This window comes from Myxine glutinosa, chromosome 12, assembly GCF_964187855.1.
Source record: "Myxine glutinosa chromosome 12, kmMyxGlut1.1, whole genome shotgun sequence".
Classification (NCBI taxonomy): domain Eukaryota; kingdom Metazoa; phylum Chordata; class Myxini; order Myxiniformes; family Myxinidae; genus Myxine; species Myxine glutinosa.
In genome coordinates, this window is record NC_136272.1 from 15,854,424 (window position 1) to 15,872,986 (window position 18,563).

Sequence of the window (18,563 nt, forward strand, 5' to 3'; positions counted from 1 at the left end):
CCTGAAGATGACGTTGAATGGGCGGAGCTAGTAGTAAGCGCAAAGTGGGCGGAGTTGGAAGCGACTGACGTCTGGTGCGGTAAACATGGCGGAGAAAGAGGCTCCGGCAAGTGCTCAAGCACAAGGAGATGGAAAACTGCGGAAGGTGAGTTTGTCTGCCCCGCGAGTGACCTGTTGTGTCCGTGGTGCTACCGACCGTTTGCGATCGAGTGTTGTCGAAGGTGTGAAAGTCGTGGTGACGGATTTGGAGGGATGGAGACGCCGCGTTGCTGTGGAGATTTTTTTTTTTCCTTTTCCCTGAGTGAAATTCTCTAATTATGAGAACGGGGGAGGATTGATTAAAATTGATTAATGATAAACGAAGGTTGAAGTTCGACAATAGGACAAGCTCCGGAAAGAACCTGTGGTTTGTAAATTAATCAAATGAATGAAGATGTCTGTGATCATGATGTGTCGGAATCTGAGGTAAAGATCCATCTCAAAATTGAAGTGACATTCGCTCTGAGTCTGATGTGAGCTGTGTGGTAATTAACGTGGTACCTCGACGATGTGAGGTAAATAACCATATATAAACTGAGGTGGAATTCGATGAGGTAAGCTGTGGTAATTAACGTGCCACATCGATGACGTGAGGTAAAGAACCACATCGAGTGAGGTGTCATGCAATGAGGTGAGGAACGGTAATTAACGTACTACCTCAATGACGTGAGGTAAAGAGCCACATCTAAAGTGAGGTGTCAGGTGAGGAATGGTAATTAACGTACTACCTCAATGACGTGAGGTAAAGAGCCACATCTAAAGTGAGGTGTCATGCGATGAGGTGAGGAACGGTAATTAACGTGCCACCTCAATGACAGGTAAATCGCCACATCTAAAGTGAGGTGTCATGCGATGAGGTAATAAGAACGGTAATTAACTTTCCACCTCAATGACGAGGTAAATCGCCACATCTAAAGTGAGGTGTCATGCGATGAGGTAATAACGGTAATTAACTTTCCACCTCAATGAGGAGGTAACTCGCCACATCTAAAGTGAGGTGTCATGTGATGAAGTGAGGTATGGTAATTAACGTTCCACCTCACTGTGAGGTAAGGAGCTACATCTAAAGTGAGGTGTCATGTGATGAAGTGAGGCATGGTAATTAACGTTCCACCTCACTGTGAGGTAAGGAGCCACATCTAAAGTGAGGTGTCATGCGATGAGGTGAGGAACGGTAATTAACTTGCCACGTCAATGACATGAGGTAAAGAGCCACATCTAGAGTGAGGTGTCGTGATGAGGTGAGCAACGGTAATTAACGTTCCACCTCAATGACGTGAGGTAAAGAGCCACATCTAAAGTGAGGTGTCATGCGATGAGGTGAGGAACGGTAATTAACTTGCCACCTCAATGACATGAGGTAAAGAGCCACATCTAAAGTGAGGTGTCATGTGATGAGGTGAGGAACGGTAATTAACATGCCACCTCAATGACATGAGCCACATCTAAAGTGAGGTGTCATGTGATGAAGTGAGGCATGGTAATTAACGTTCCACCTCACTGTGAGGTAAGGAGCCACATCTAAAGTGAGGTGTCATGTGATGAAGTGAGGCATGGTAATTAACGTTCCACCTCAGTGAGGTAAAGAGCCACATCTAAAGTGAGGTGTTATGTGATGAGGTGAGGCATGGTAATTAACGTTCCACCTCACTGTGAGGTAAGGAGCCACATCTAAAGTGAGGTGTCATGTGATGAGGTGAGGCACGGTAATTAACGGTCCACCTCAATGACGTGAGGTATTGATTAGCTGACTGGCTCGACTCCATTCACCAATCGCAATGTGTAATTGATATTCCTATTTGCACAAAACAAATCGCTTGTCAAAGCTTCTGTTAAAGGATGTCTGATGTTTCGGAAATTCCTGGTTGATCATGGTTTGATATATGGATTTGGTCTGTTGGTTGAATCATTATTTAAAGTGTGTCTGACTCTGACGTTCCCCTATGGAATACATATGGAGTCGCGATAATACCAGTGCCCAGGAATGATTGCTAGCAGACAAGACAGCCGGCTTGACATCCTCTCCTCAGGACAGCGTCTGCTTCAATGCAAGACCCTTCCTTAATGTGAAGCACCTGGATGGCGGTTTTTAACCTTGAGTAAGCGGATTTTAGGTCTTTAGGGCACGGACCTGGAGACGGAGGAACTGTACACCGCAAAGCTTGATGGAGGGGACTGGAATCTGAGGATCGTCATCTGAGTTAGACCTAAGAAGAAGAAGAAGACTGGTTGAGCTGAGAATCATGACCTCCGCCACAAAACGTGGAATTGTGTTTTCATCCCGTCTTTGTTTTTTGCGAAATCGAAGATTCTGAAGTACAGTGAGTGTATTGGTTGCTCTGGTCTGTTATTGTCCTCGCCAGAGGAGAGGGTATTGCATTTGAGTATGTTTGTTACTTGGCAAAAAAAAATTTGGTCAAGTATGTTGAGCACTCCGGTTTGTGTTTGTGTGTGTTTGTTTGTCTGTCAGCTCACTTTAAGTTGCCTACATGTCACAATTTTAAATCGATCTTCACGAAACTTCACCAAATGGTGGAGTTTGTGGTCCGACAAAATCTAAACATCTATAAAGCTCAGTTGACTTTTTGCTCCACCAAATAACAGCGAAACTGAGTTGAGTAAAAGGGTGAAAATTCCACAGATGCTGTGATAAATAACTACCTCTGTCGGTTTGAATGTTTGAAAGAGAATCGACGTCTGGATCAATTTTTGAATTGAATTTAAATCCAGATTTATACAGTCACGTGAAAAAGTAAGTACACCCCATGTAAGGTTTTGACTTTTTCAACATATTTCAACATACAGCTGTTTGATCTTCATTTCAACAATATTGATAGATAAAGGTGATATAATACAACAAATATCATGAAACATTTACATTTTGTAGTCCATTGTATAATTTAAATAAACATGAATGCAAATTTCGCATGTGGAAAAAGTAACTACCCTGGATCGTCAACGTGTGGCCCTCAATGGGTTTCTCTCATCTCCTCTTCCTGTTCAGGCTGGAGTTCCCCAAGGTAGTGTTCTGGGCCCCGTGCTTTTTCTGGTCTTCATCAATGATCTCTCTGACTCTCTTGAAAATCCTCTCTATCTCTTTGCTGATGACTCCACTCTCTGCCGCTCCATTCCTCATCCCTCAGATCGGCAGTCTGCAGCCTCCTCACTCTCTGAAGACTTGGACAAAATCACAGACTGGTCAAACAAGTGGAACATGTCTTTCAATCCTGACAAATCTCACACTCTAACGATGTCTCTCTGAAAAGATCGACTGGACAACCCTCCCATCTACTTTCTCAACAATCCTCTCCAAGAAGTTCTGTCGCTCAAACTTTTGGGTCTCACTATCTGCCATGATCTTTCTTGGGAAAACCACATTTCAAATCTGGCCTCCAAAGCCAGTCGCCGACTGGGCATCCTCCGTCGTGCGAAGTCCTTCCTTGGCACACCTGAGCTCCTCACCACATGCAAGGCTTTCATCCGCAGCTCAATGGAATACTGCTCTCCCCTCTGGGCTGGTGCTCCTGCCTCACACCTAGCTCGCCTTCGCGCTGTTGAAACCAAAGCATTCAGAATCATTGGAATCTCCCGCGATGAAGCTAACTCCAAGGGCCTCTCACTCACTCACTCACCGCAGGCAGGTTGGTGGTCTTTCCGTCTTCTACCGACTCCTCTCTGGCCTTGCCCCCCCAGCTCTCTCTGGGCTCTGTCCCGCAAATATTCCTACAGGTCGCACAAGATCTGCCTGCAACCCTCTTTTGGTTAAACTGCCAAAATCAAGACTCTCTGCTCACCTTCACTCCTTCATTCCTCTTTTCTCCCGCCTCTGGAACAAACTCCCTCACTCTCTTCAATCCCACTCCACCCTCCAAGTCTTTAAAACAGCTGTTCACCACCATCTCTTATCTTCCCCCATCCAAAACCTTGATCTTTTCTACCCCCGCAAATTTCACCCCAATTCCCCTTTTTGAAATACCAACTTCTGTCCTGGAAGTCCTTGGTGTCCTTGTGCTTTATACTTCTCCTTCCCCCGCACCCCCCTTCCCATGCCTCCTCCCCCCGGGCCCTCTCCCTTCCACACATCTCCCTGCTCTCGGATGTTGTGTTTGTGTGCTTCCCCTTTTCTCCCCATCTTGTCTTCCGCTCCCTCTTTTTGTGTATTTTGTTTGTCTGGTCGATTTGTTTGTGAAGTAAATGTTAGCTCTTTCACGAGCCTCGATTCAGTATACAAAAAAAAAAAAATAAAAAAAAAATGGTGTTTGGATGGGTGCATTAGTGACGTAGAAATGGCTGGGCGTGTGGGCTGTTAGTGTGTGTAGTTAAATGGGCACTCCGCCACTGTGAGGATGTTGGCCAGGTGAGGCCGCAGGTGAGCTCTGGGAGCCGGTAGAGTTGTGCATGGGGCCCGAGGATCCGGAGGACGGACCCGGGTAGCCCAGTGCCAGAGAGGGCACCGAGTGGGGTAAGCGCCAAGGAGGGCCTTCCCCAGTTAGATAGGTTAGGTAAGGAGCAGGTAAGCTCGGAGGCAACTGCAGTGGTGGAGGTGTGCAGGTGGGTAGACCTGCTGGGAGAGAGCCACACGACCCAGTCCTGAAATTGTGCAAAGGCACAGGGAGTTGAACCGGGGGAGTGAGACCCCAAATTGATGAAGCACCACAGTTTGGTCAATGGGAATTGGTTGGTAGAACCCATCGAGTAAGTTGGCCAATGGTTTGGCAGGGAAAGACCCCGGGTAGTGTAAAGTGTATTAAAGTCATTTAGAAGGTAGTTAGGATTGAAATCTCCTTGAACCATCTACATCCACTCACCTGAGGTGACGAAACAACACACCATACCATGTTTTTATGATTTTTCTGTGCAAGTGTTTTGGATTGTGAGACGCATCATGACGTGGGTGTGACATTGTGCTGATGTTCCATCGCTTCCTCCTTAAGAGGGATTGATGATGAATTGGTGATGGCAAATTTTGGATTAGTGGGATTGTGACGAATTTGGTATAGGGGAAATATGGGGAGGACGAGACGTAGTGACGGATTTGTAAAGGTGTAGATTTTTGTACATACGGGGGGTAAGGGGCAAGGGTAGAACAAGTGACGGGTGGGGTGACGTACGATAGGGACGAGCTTTTCTCCGCTCGGTCTCCAGGCGCACCTCACCTTGCATTGCCTTTATTGATGTGTACCCTTGTGACCTTACCCCTCGCTAACCTGTCGTCTCTGTCTTCCTTCCCCAACCCATGGATCGTGCTCTTTGGGCACTGAGGGGAGCATGCGGGAGTCCGCCATTGTGTGCCCGAACCCCCGCAACCAGCTGCCTGCATCGATGCACCACTTATGGACCACATGTCTGTGGCTGGGCACCACTCATGGACCCCACGGGTTGGGGCATGGCCCCTCTGCTGGGACCGGCCACGATGGCCCAAGATTTTGCTTGCGGACCTCGGTGACGTGGCACCTATGCCACACAGGTGAGCCACCCATAGTCAGCCCCTGTGGGCCATAAATAAAAAAAACAGTGGACACGGTTGTGCTTTTGTTTTATGTCCAAATAGGCTGCCAGCAAGAAGAACAAGTTGACAACATCTGGAAGAACAACGGCCAGCAGAGGGAGCCGAAGAGCAAGACCACCAGCAGGGGATTTTTTTTTTTAAACTGTGGTGACTGTGCAGTGTGCACTGACTGGTGCTTTATTGGGCTTTTTGGTGCTTTATGGTGCTCTTTGTTGGTGCTGGTGCGTCGCAGCGCAGGCTGTCTTCCCCCCCCCCCCCAAAAGAAAAATCACAGGTCCTGGGTGGCGTTTTGTAAATAGTTCAATTAGCGGCACTTGTAAATAATGCTCCCCACCGTACATGTTTAGTTTGAAAACCATTCCGCAATTCGGTTATCCTGTGGGCGTGAATCTGTTAGGTAGGGTGCAATGCAGCAGAGGGTCATACTTATTTGTGTTTTAAAACTGTCACACTCAGGGTCAGTTAATTGTAGAGGAACTACACCTACGTGCCACACTAAGTTAAAGTTTTATAGGCCGGGATGTGTCTGGAGGATGAGGGTGCAGTGTTGCGGATTTGAGAATCCTGTGTTGTTTTAGGAAATATCACCCTCTGTAAGTAGTGTAATGATTCCTTGTAAATACCTCCCTTAAGTATAAAGATCAAAGGTCGTCCCCCTTAGTTAATCCATCGCATGCACGTCGAAAATCATATACCCTTCTAAATAGTTCTTTCCTTATGATGTGTATTAGTTAAGGCTCTGTCTCCCATTAATTGACACTGCATTGCACCGAATTGCAATAAGATAGATTCCCTTTCATTGCCACTGCATTTGCCGCCATTACGCACGCGGTCAGCTCGGAGAAGAAAGGCGTGTCTCCACCTCGTCATGAGAAGGAGGAGTGAGCCAGCCCCCGATCAACCAACCAAGCATGAGGGGTTTGGCCTGAGAGGGCGGAGGAAAGAAACTTCGGGGAGGTTCAAGAAGATTCTAGGGCGTGGTTATATAACCCGTCACGCGGAGCCCCCACATCAGTTCAGTTGAGGAGGAGCTGAGATGCACGTAGAGTTGACCTGAAGGAGTCCACCGCAGCTGAACCAACCGCAGCTTTGAGACCACCGCAGCTTTGAGACAACCGCAGCTTTGAGACAACCGCAGCTTTGAGACAACCGCAGCTTTGAGACCACCGCAGCTTTGAGACCAACCGCAGCTTTGAGACCACCGCAGCTTTGAGACCACCGCAGCTTGAGACCACCGCAGCTTGAGACCACCGCAGCTTTGAGACCACCGCAGCTTTGAGCTTTGACAGCGGTTTCGGCCGCGGCTACGAAACAACGCCGCCGGGCGGATACGATTGAGGAGGGTCGGCGGCTGCTCACCTCGAGCCGCGTGATCGCACCAACCGGACCCGCATCCTTCACACCAGTGGTCCCACCTCCTCATCCGTCCAGCCATCCACCTCCTGCCATTCATTCCTGCTTCTTTCCCCATGTAGGTCTGATTGTCGTCTGTCCTTCGTGTTGTCCCTGGGTAGAAAGTTAAGCCTGTTTAGATAAGTTAATATTTGCACTGTGTCTGCCTCTTCTGTAATTTATTTTCGTATTTTTTCCTTCTTCCTTGGTTTTTTTGGTCTTGTAAATATTAGTAATAAATTATATTTGTTCTTCTTCCCTTCTGATTTCCTCACATCCGATCGTCTTTGTGATTTCCCCATTGAGTACCTGTGGCGCGATTTTGGCCAACGTTCAGAGTCGGGTCTAGTAATTGCTAACGGTTCGAGCCGCGGGCTGCCATCCGCTCGGCAAAATAACATCTTGTCCACGGTCTCGAACGAGGTTGCTCACCTGCCTCTCTGGAGGGAGCTGGGCAGCTTCAGGACTCACGTCGGTCAGTCGTAGACAAGGGGATTAATCCCCCCTTTGTAAGGGGGAAAAAGGGCCGACGTTGAGATCCGCAACTATATATATATATATATATATATATATATATATATATATATATATATATATATATATATATATATATATATACAGTGGAACCTTGACTTACGAGTGCCCCAACTTACGAGTTTTTCGAGATACGAGCCATCGCTCGGGCGGTTTATTGCTTTGAGATGCGAGCCGAGATCCGAGTTACGAGCTTTCGCCACCCGGTCACGTGGTTATCTTGCCGTGCAAGTACAGTATCTCTGTCGTATAGCGCTGCATTTTTGTTTTCGCATGTTGGTTATTTTGAGTTTACGCCGCCAGGTGGGTCTGGTCACGTGGTTATCTTGCCGTGCAAGTACAGTATCTCTGCCGTCAACTTGTTCAGAGTGCCGGCGATAGCTCGCCTTCTCTTTGTGGAAAACACGGTACTGAGAAGAAGAAGAGGATGATGTGCTTGGATATAAAACACGCAATCGTCGAAAAACATGAGCGAGGTGCCGAGGAGGACGTATATAACGGCAGAGGAGAAGAGCATGCCAGGCCACAACTTGTTCAGAGTGCCGGCGATAGCTCGCCTTCTCTTTGTGGAAACACGGTGAGATCCTTAACATCCAACAACTAATGGGACGCAAACGGGGCGCCCAGTTAGCGGTACACACATTGATGAATCACCCTGCCTGTGATTCACCCATGACAGGTTATAGCTGGGTCAGGATTCAAACCCAGGCTGGACAGTTTAGACTTTAGAGTCAAGTGTGCGTACCTCCAGTCCAGGCTATCCTGCCAACTTGTATGCTGCATACAGGTGAAATATAAAGCGCGAGATATTTTTATATATACTGTATATTAAAAAAAAAATTGGGTGGTTTTTGGCGGGCTGGAACGGATTAATAGCATTTCAATGCATTTCAATGGGGAAATTTGATTTGAGATACGAGCAATTTGAGTTACGAGCTCGGTCACAGAACGAATTAAACTCGTAAGTCAAGGTTCCACTGTATATATATATATATATATATATATATATATATATATATATTATATATATATATATATATATATATATACAGTGGAACCTTGACTTACGAGTGCCCCAACTTACGAGTTTTTTCGAGATACGAGCCGTCGCTCCGGCGGTTTATTGCTTTGAGATGCGAGCCGAGATCCGAGTTACGAGCTTTCGCCACCCGGTCACGTGGTTATCTTGCCGTTCAAGTACAGTATCTTTGTCGTATAGCGCTGCATTTTAGTTTTCGCATTTCGGTTATTTTGAGTTTGCCGCCAGGTGGGTTCTGGTCACGTGGTTATCTTGCCTGCCGTGCACGTACAGTATCTCTATCGTATAGCGCTGCATTTTAGTTTTCGCATTTCGGTTATTTTGAGTTTTGCCGCCAGGTGGGTTCTGGTCACGTGGTTATCTTGCCTGCCGTGCACGTACAGTATCTCTATCGTATAGCGCTGCATTTTAGTTTTCCGCATTTCGGTTATTTTGAGTTTTGCCGCCAGGTGGGTTCTGGTCACGTGGTTATCTTGCCTGCCGTGCACGTACAGTATCTCTATTCGTATAGCGCTGCATTTTAGTTTTCGCATTTCGGTTATTTTGAGTTTTGCCGCCAGGTGGGTTCTGGTCACGTGGTTATCTTGCCTGCCGTGCACGTACAGTATCTCTATCGTATAGCGCTGCATTTTAGTTTTTGCATTTCGGTTATTTTGAGTTTTGCCGCCAGGTTGGTTCTGGTCACGTGGTTATCTTGCCTGCCGTGCACGTACAGTATCTCTATCGTATAGCGCTGCATTTTAGTTTTCGCATTTCGGTTATTTTGAGTTTTGCCGCCAGGTGGGTTCTGGTCACGTGGTTATCTTGCCTGCCGTGCACGTACAGTATCTCTAACGTATAGCGCTGCATTTTAGTTTTCGCATTTCGGTATTTTGGCGTTGGCGCTGTGTAACGACACTTGCCTCACTCATTTTCGAAACATTTGAAGGGAGGAAGAAACAAACCTCGTTGGACAGGTTTTTCTTTAAACGCCCTGCAAGTGAAAGCGAGGAAAGTGTGGCGAAAAAGGCAAAAGTTATCCCCCCCTCCACCTCCGCCAGCATCTTCGTCTGATCTTCAAGGTAAATACACTTAATAAAACCAGTTTATTTCTTTACATTGTCTTTTATTATGTACAGTATATACGAGGTCGTGCTTGTTTATACATTATTTGTTATTTATAAAGTACATTTTTCTTATTTAAAAACACGTAACAAAAAAAAATTGGTGTGGTTTTTTGGGGGCTGGAACGGATTAATAGCATTTCAATGCATTTCAATGGGGAAATTTGATTTGAGATACGAGCAATTTGAGTTACGAGCTCGGTCACGGAACAAATTAAACTCGTAAGTCAAGGTTCCACTGTATATATATATATATATATATATATATATATATATATATATATATATATATCTATATATATATCTATATATATCTATATATATCTATATATATATCTATATATATCTATATATATCTATATATATCTATATATATATATATATATATATATCTATATATATATCTATATATATATATATATATATATATATATATATATATCTATATATATATATATATATATATTTATATATATATATATATATATATATATATATATATTATATATATATATATATATATATATATTATATATATATATATATATATATATACAGTGAACCCTCGTTTATCGCGGGGGTTACGTTCCAGAATCCCCCGCGATAAACGAAAATCCGCGAAGTAGCGACCATATATATATTTTTTTTTAATATATATTTTAAAGCATTATGAACTCCCCACACTCTTATTAACCTTTCCCATTCTCTTATAAACACTTCCTATACTCTTAAACACTTTTTACACTCTTAAACATACGTAATTTTAACAACATATAAAATTCTAATGGGTACTCACCATTGAAGATACTGTAGCTACCCATGGGTTACCCAAGCAAGACCAGCATCAGAATCTCCTTGCTCCAGCCGGTGACGTCACCGGCGGGGATTCCCGGCGCGAGAGTGGCTGGTCACGTGACCGCTAAAGCGTGCCGCGCTTTGCGGGTATAATCAGCTACACCTGTTGATCACGTGACCACCGATTCACCGAAGCACGCCACGCTTGAGAGGCGTGGCTTTCGGTTCTGGTTGTGCTTTATAATGCAGCCCGATAAATGGGCTTTTCAGTGTTCCCGAGTTGGTTTTGAGAATAAATATCTTCTCGGACGAGTTTGTGTCTTGCCCGTCATTTCGTCCGTATCAAGCAAGAGCCCCGGCTCTTCAATACTACAACTTGCGTGATGAAGATGATGATGAATTAGCTGTGCAGTACTGATGACGATGAAGGTGATGACGATGATGAATGTACTGGCGTTTTCCATACGCACGACTCTTTGTCTACCCTTCTACTGTACACTATGTACAGTATTTTATTTCTTGTAATATGTTTTAAATACTGTATTTTTCTTATTTCTTTACGTTTTTTTATTTTTTAGGCTAGAAAATGCTTATTTTACCACAAAAATATTTAAAATAATAGTATATAAAAATACATTTATACCGCAAAATCCCGCGTAGCGAAAAATCCGCGATATAATTTTACATATACTAGCGAGAAAAAACCGCGATGTACCGAATCCGCGAAAAGTGAACCGCGATATAGCGAGGGATGACTGTATATATATATATATATATATCTCTATATATATATATATCTCTATATATATATAATATATATATATCTCTATATATATCTCTATATATATATATATATATATATATATATATATATATATATATATATATATATATATATATATATATATATATATCTATCTATCTATCTATCTATATATATATATATATATATATATATATATATCTATATATATATATATCTTATATATATATTGTTACAGACACGACTTTGATGTTAAGGTGGGCCGAGCGGAATGGCCGTCGTGTCCGCACAAATTACCCGATTGTACTCGAACGTTGACGGAGCCGCGCTACGCTGGATCAATAAGGAAAAAGAAGACACACGGCTGGATTATAATGACAGACACCAATGTTTCGATTCTCAATTATATTCGTACGGAAAAGGTTAGATTACAGGGGCTAGAGGTAAAGCACAGAAAAGATGGGCACTTAGACACAGGCTTATCTTAACCCCGGACAGACGACAGGTAAACGGGACAACGGCTGACTCACACGGGGATTGATGGCAAGGAAAGGCAAGTAGCGATGGCTCAAGGTGCACTCTTGGCTCAAGGCAGAATCCACACGGTTCGGTCCGGTCCAAAGATGCGGGGAGGTCACAGCGCTCGGAGGTAACGTTCTTTCCCAGGCGGGTTCGCTTCCTCTCAGCGATCGCAGGCAACGTTCTTTCTCAGGCGGGGCGCCTCTGACTCAGCGCGCGCAGGTACTTCTTTCTCCAGCTGGGGGCGCATCTCTCGTCACGTCCGCTAAGTCGCCACGTATATCCGGCGGGGAGTGACACGCCCTCGGCTCGTTAGCTCCGCCCCAGATGGAATCGGTCCGCCCTTCTGATTGGGTGCGGGGGGGTTACCAGGCTCCGCCCTTGACGAGGAGCTGACAGCCAGCCCCTCTGGTAACCCCGTGGAGCGCCGAGCCGGTGTGAGGACGCATCCTCCCCCGCGCCGCCGCGCCGCCCCCATCTCCTCTGTTGTTGTAGTTATAGTTGTGGAAGAAGATGGAAGGAGGTATGGAAGATGGAAGGAGGTATGGGAAAGGTCCTAAACTCACTACTGGTGCCATATAATCACATTCTGGTGCAACGAAGAGTCATAATTAATGGAAACGAGGCCTTAACTGACATAGACTAAGAATAACTAGCAAGATGTCCGAAAGTTGTCTACGTGTGGTGCGGTGGACCTGGGCACGACATTTAATGGGGGAATAAGGGGAAGGTCGGCTCTACTGATTGTTGTTTACAGACAATGGGACTAGGGAATGGGGGATTGGGGAGTATTGGGGAAAATAGGGGAATATTTACAAGCGGATATGGAGGCCAAATTCCATATTCACAACATTGCACCCTTCTCTACCCTCGGGGCGTCCCGACCCGATAAATTTTTACCTACTTTAGTGTGGCACGCAATGTAGTTCCCTCTACTATTAACTCTACCCTGAGTGCGACAGTTTTACAGATATTCACAAATGAGTAAATATGTCCCCCTGCGACGTTGCACCCTTCTCCTCACAGAAACACACCCACAGGATAACCGAATCCGGAAAGAATTCGCAAACTAAACATACAGCCGGTAGGGAGCATTATTTACACGACTACGCTGCTATTTACACTACGATCCAGGACCTGTTTTTGGAGGAACACATGCAGATGTTATGCATAGAGAGAGCGCGCTTGCCAGCATCGATACACCAACCCACGAGTGCTCTGTGGCCGACGGCCTTTAATAACGTGCAGAGCACCCTTTCCCAGCATCAAAAGCACCACCCCACCACACAGTCAGCACCATCCGGTGCAGTCACCATTGTTCATGGGAATAAAAATAAATTCGACAACCCCTAACCCTGCAGGTGTCTCTTGCTCTTCGTGTGGCCTTCAGTGGTGTTAACTATTAGTGGTTCACCTGTATGGCATAGGTGCCACGTTGACCCATAGGTCCATCAACGGGTGGTGCTTGGCCGCAAACGAACTGCGGTCCATTGTGGGTGGCCACAAACATTGCGGTCCATATGGTGTATCGATCCAGGCAGCCAACAGCGAAAGTGCAGGCCCACAACTGCGTAGCCAGCACCTCTCTCTCCTCTCTCTCTACCCCAAAGCCAGATCCTCGGAGGCGGGAGACAAAAGAAGCAGACAAGTGAGTAAGGTGGTAAGGGCGCAAAAGTGCACGCAATATAAGGTAATGCACACTGGGGGCACATGGGAACCAGGTGAGACAGGTACGTTCCTATCGTACGCCCCCCCCCACCAGGTAACCTACATGGCCCCTCCCTTACCCCTTACTGTATCCACACAACACAACACCACTCATAAACATCTACTTTACAAATCAACAAACATCCCTACTGTCTTCCCCGTTCCTCCCATAAACCAAATTCGTCTTCTCTCCCTCCTAACCAATCAAATTTTCCATTTTCAACTCTCATCAAAATTTGCCATCTCCAACTGAACATCAAAATTTGCCATTACCAATTCATCATCAGTCCCTCCTAGGGAGGGAGAGATGGAATCACCCCAATGTCTCATCCACGTCGTGATGCGTCTCACAAATCCACACAGCAATTCTCATTTCCTGCAACAAAACAAAGAAAACACAGGTGTGGAGTCATCATCATCACCACAGGTAAGTGGCTGCGTATGGTGCGACAGGTTCATCAATCCTAACTATTTCCTAAATGACTTTAACAACTTTACACTACCCGGGGTCTTTCTCCGGCCAACCCATTGGCCCGCTTACACTATGGGTTCTAAAAACCAATTCCCATTGGCCAAACTGTGGTGCTCTTCAATTTGGGGTCTCACTCCCCCGATTCATCTCCCGGTGCCCTCGCACCATTTCTGGGCTGCGGCGTGTACCTCTCCCAGCGGGTCTACCCACCTGCACACCTCCACCACTGCAGTTGCCTCCGAGCTTACCTGCTCCTTACGCTAACCTAACTACTTGGGGAAGGCCCTCTGGCGCTCTCCCCACTCGGTGCCCTCTCTGGCACTGGGCTACCCGGGTCCGTCCTCCGGATCCTCGGGCCCCATCCACAACTCTACCGGCTCCCAGAGCCCACCTGCGGCCTCACCTGGCCGACATCCTCACAGGGGTGGAGTGCCCAACCAACTACACACACTAACAGGCTACACGCCCAGCCATTTCCACAACACTAATGCACCCATTCACAACACCATTCTGCAACCGCACCACAGATGCCAATATCCAACCACAATTTACCTGTACCCTCTACCTAACACTTACACTACCCGCCCCGGGTATCCGTGATGGGGGTCCACTCTTCCCCCATTCACACCTTCGCACCATGCACACCACTCCGTACCACTTACTCCAACTCTCTCCACACACCTGTACCTGCACACCTGTGCTCTCACACCTGGTGCCACCTGCACCCTTCTCTCCCCAAGCGCATTCGCGCTGATCCACACACTCACTACTCATACACTGCTCCACACACCTGTCCAATTGCACACCTGTGCAATCACACCTGTTCCATCCTCACACACACGGCATCATCTCAGCTAACTACTCCCTTCTGAAACTTGCGCTTCCCAGTCGTCCCTTTAAACTATTGCGCTCCCACGTCATTATCATCCATACTAATCTACCTGCGTCCCCACTACAGGTATGAGTCACTAACTAATCTTAACGTCACCTAATGTCATCTTTCTAGATCCCTACACATATAACCTAACCCACCCGGGCTAGTTTTCACTGCCATACACCCCATAAACTATAGCTCCTTTGCCCCCATGGGAAGGATGGTGGATTTGCCATCCCACCACATCGGGGGTCTCTCACTACCAATTTTGCACATCAAATTTCAATAAATCAAAAATTTGCCAATCACTGCCCATCATCTGCCAATCATTACTGCCAATCCCTTGCCAATCATCAAATTTTGTTTTTCTCTAATTTTGGGTCCAAAACACTAACCTCATCACCCAGTCGACTCACTAATACCTCTCGGTGCGCCAATCCCTGTCCAAAGCCCGGCTTCGTAAAGCCAAGCAATGGATGCTGGTTGTTTTGTGCCAGCGGCTGGATGCGTCCGGCACTCGGTGCAGGGACGGGGGCTTACCCGGGCCGAGATCCCACGCATCACCTCGGCGTGGAGCCATCCAATGTCCCGATCTCGACCTGCCGGCACGTCTCAACAAAACGTGGTCGCCATAACGACCCTTCCTATCGGGCTGCCAGCTCCGCCTAGTGGAGCCTGGACGCGGCCGTTCGAAGCGAGGCCCAGCACGCACCGAGGGCCCGACTCGGCTATAAGTCGTTCTAAACTCTACCCCGTCTAACGTCGATGCTTCACCTGGACGCTTACACCCCGCAGCCCGTTCCTTGCTCACACATCCAGCTGTGCCCATGCTCCTCGTACCTTTCCTTACACACCCAGGTACACCCATTCCACTCACAGCCTTGGTCACACACCTGACCACCGAACACTTTGGCACACATTCGTTGTTCGCACACCTCACCAATACACCTCTTCGCGCCCCCTCCTCGGTCACCTCCTCTGTGACAATCACAGGTGTGGCCTCATTCGCACACCCAACCACGTGCCTCACCACCAACTCCAGCGTGCATTCCCACTCACGCTCTACCATTCCAGGTGTGCATCCTTCCATCCCAGGTGTACATCCTCGCTCACCTGTCACAACTAACTCACGCTCCATGTCACTCTCCCTACTTTCACCTCCATTCCTGACAGCGCACTCACCCTTACTCTTGACAGCGCACTCTTTCCTCATGCACCTGTCCGTCACACACCTTTCTCGCGCACACTCTCCCGTTACACCCTCTGTAACACTCACCACAGGTGTGCATTCTTCCTTGCCTTTGACAGCGCACTCTTTCCCCATGCACCTGTCCGTCACACACCTTTCTCGCGCACACTCTCCCATCACACCCTCTGTAACACTTACCACACCGCGCTTCCATGTGCTTCCTCGCACCCGCGCTACGACCGACTCACTCTCGCCAGCACCCTCACTCCTTGGCACGCACTTTTTCCTCACACACCCCAGAGTCGGACTTTCTCGCACACCTCCTTTTTCGCACACCAGACCTGTCGCACACTTCACCAACGGCCTCTCACGAACACCCGGGTCCATCTCGACCCCCAAGCTTCTTAAATCCCCTGGCGCATCATACGCACGACCATATTGGTCACCACTTACACCGGGTCCTCTTCCTCTTCGCTTCTCCTCCATCACCTGCGAATCCCTCATCCGGTTAATGAGCACATCATCACGATCCAAACACAGACTTTGGACCAATTCTTTTATCTCCTCTTTTATCTCTTTCTTATCCCCTCTCCGTCGCTTCTTAATTTCGCTCATCCCTTCTTCCACTTCTTCTAATTTGTGCTTCACCTCTTTTATTCCCCGGTACGTCTCCTCAAGCTCGTCCTCCAAGGCTACCTTGACCGTTTCCATGTGCGTCCTCACCTGCCGGTCCTTCGTCTCCATTACCTCTATCACCTCGTCCAGCCTCGTTGTCAGTCCCTTACGTACCATCTGACATTCCCTCTTCGTCGCTACCAAGTCATCTTTTAGTTCTTTCTGTGTCGCTTTTAAACCTCCTAGTACCGCAGTGTTCCTTTGAACCTGCTCCGTTAGTCCTTTTTGTCCCTCCGTCAGCTGTTCCACCTCCTGCGTCAGGACCTCTATGCCCCCTTGTAACTTTACAGTCCCCTTTCTCACCTCCTTCTCCATGTGCTCCTTACAGTGCCTCACCTCCTCGCGCACTCCTCCGACCTCCTCACTCACTCCTTTTCTGATCTCCTCTCCCATCACTTGCATCTCCTGCCCAGATGCCACCCTCATCTGCTCCATCTCCTCCCTGTGAGCATCCAGTTTGGTTTCTACCCCCATTCTGACCCCCTCTATCTGCTGCCCCATTTGTTTAACTTCCCTTTCCGCTTGGTCCCTCATGTCCCTCAATTTGCCTTCCATGGTGTTTTCTAACCCCTCTAACCCTTTTTGCATCCCTTCCATTTGATTCTCTTGAGCGGCCATTCTGTTTTCTACCCCCGTTAACCCCTCCTGTATTTCCCCTAATCTATCGTCTAATTTCCCAAATTTCATGTCTAATCCCTTAAAATTATTGTCTAATCCCTTAAAATTATTGTCTAATCCCTTAAAATTATTGTCTAATCCCTCACTGGTACCCCTCGCTTCGTCCCTCATTACCCCCATTTCGTTTCCCATTACCCCCAATTGGTTTCCCATTACCCCCAATTGCTCACTCCGAGCATCCATCCGTTTCCCCATTACCCCTATTTGCTCACTATTCTTTTCCATAAGGGCCGTCATTTGCATCATAAATTGCTCCATGAGGGCCTGCATTTGGGCCATCCCTCCCACTTGTGCAGCGGGTGCGGCCGCCGTAGCTATGTGCGAGGCGCCATTTCGCGCGTCTGCTACCCCCGCTGTTTCGCTCTCCTCACGTGTCTCAATTTGGTCCTGGACCGACCCTGCTTCACTCTCCCCTACCGGACCCCAGCCGTCTTGATCCGCCATAGCGCGACTTTCAAAATTCGAGTTTCGTAACACAAATCCAAATTTTGCTGTTATAATTTCGTCGAGCGCAGTAACCGCGGGACCGTGCTCCGGATCGATTTTGTCGAGCGCAGTACGCGCTCCGAATCGATTTTCCCTCCCAAAATTTGGGCCTAACTAATTTAGTCCCGGGTCCGAATCCCACTCCTGACACCAATTGTTACAGACACGACTTTGATGTTAAGGTGGGCCGAGCGGAATGGCCGTCGTGTCCGCACAAATTACCCGATTGTACTCGAACGTTGACGGAGCCGCGCTACGCTGGATCAATAAGGAAAAAGAAGACACACGGCTGGATTATAATGACAGACACCAATGTTTCGATTCTCAATTATATTCGTACGGAAAAGGTTAGATTACAGGGGCTAGAGGTAAAGCACAGAAAAGATGGGCACTTAGACACAGGCTTATCTTAACCCCGGACAGACGACAGGTAAACGGGACAACGGCTGACTCACACGGGGATTGATGGCAAGGAAAGGCAAGTAGCGATGGCTCAAGGTGCACTCTTGGCTCAAGGCAGAATCCACACGGTTCGGTCCGGTCCAAAGATGCGGGGAGGTCACAGCGCTCGGAGGTAACGTTCTTTCCCAGGCGGGTTCGCTTCCTCTCAGCGATCGCAGGCAACGTTCTTTCTCAGGCGGGGCGCCTCTGACTCAGCGCGCGCAGGTACTTCTTTCTCCAGCTGGGGGCGCATCTCTCGTCACGTCCGCTAAGTCGCCACGTATATCCGGCGGGGAGTGACACGCCCTCGGCTCGTTAGCTCCGCCCCAGATGGAATCGGTCCGCCCT

General features: G+C 47.5%; 1 protein-coding gene across 4 annotated transcripts in view; it reads left to right on the top strand.

The window, feature by feature from the left end:
* Positions 1 to 29: 29 nt before the first annotated feature.
* Positions 30 to 18,563, top strand: part of LOC137438180 (putative adenosylhomocysteinase 3) — an 83,968-nt gene continuing 65,434 nt past the window's right edge. For 3 of the 4 annotated variants that reach the window (XM_068133199.2, XM_068133198.2, XM_068133200.2), the window contains exon 1: positions 56 to 145. In XM_068133199.2, the coding sequence (XP_067989300.2) occupies positions 86 to 145 (60 nt within the window). In that variant the 5' untranslated portion in view covers positions 56 to 85. Of the gene's footprint in view, positions 146 to 18,563 lie in introns of all 4 variants that reach the window. The other variant, XM_068133197.2, reaches the window with a different exon arrangement.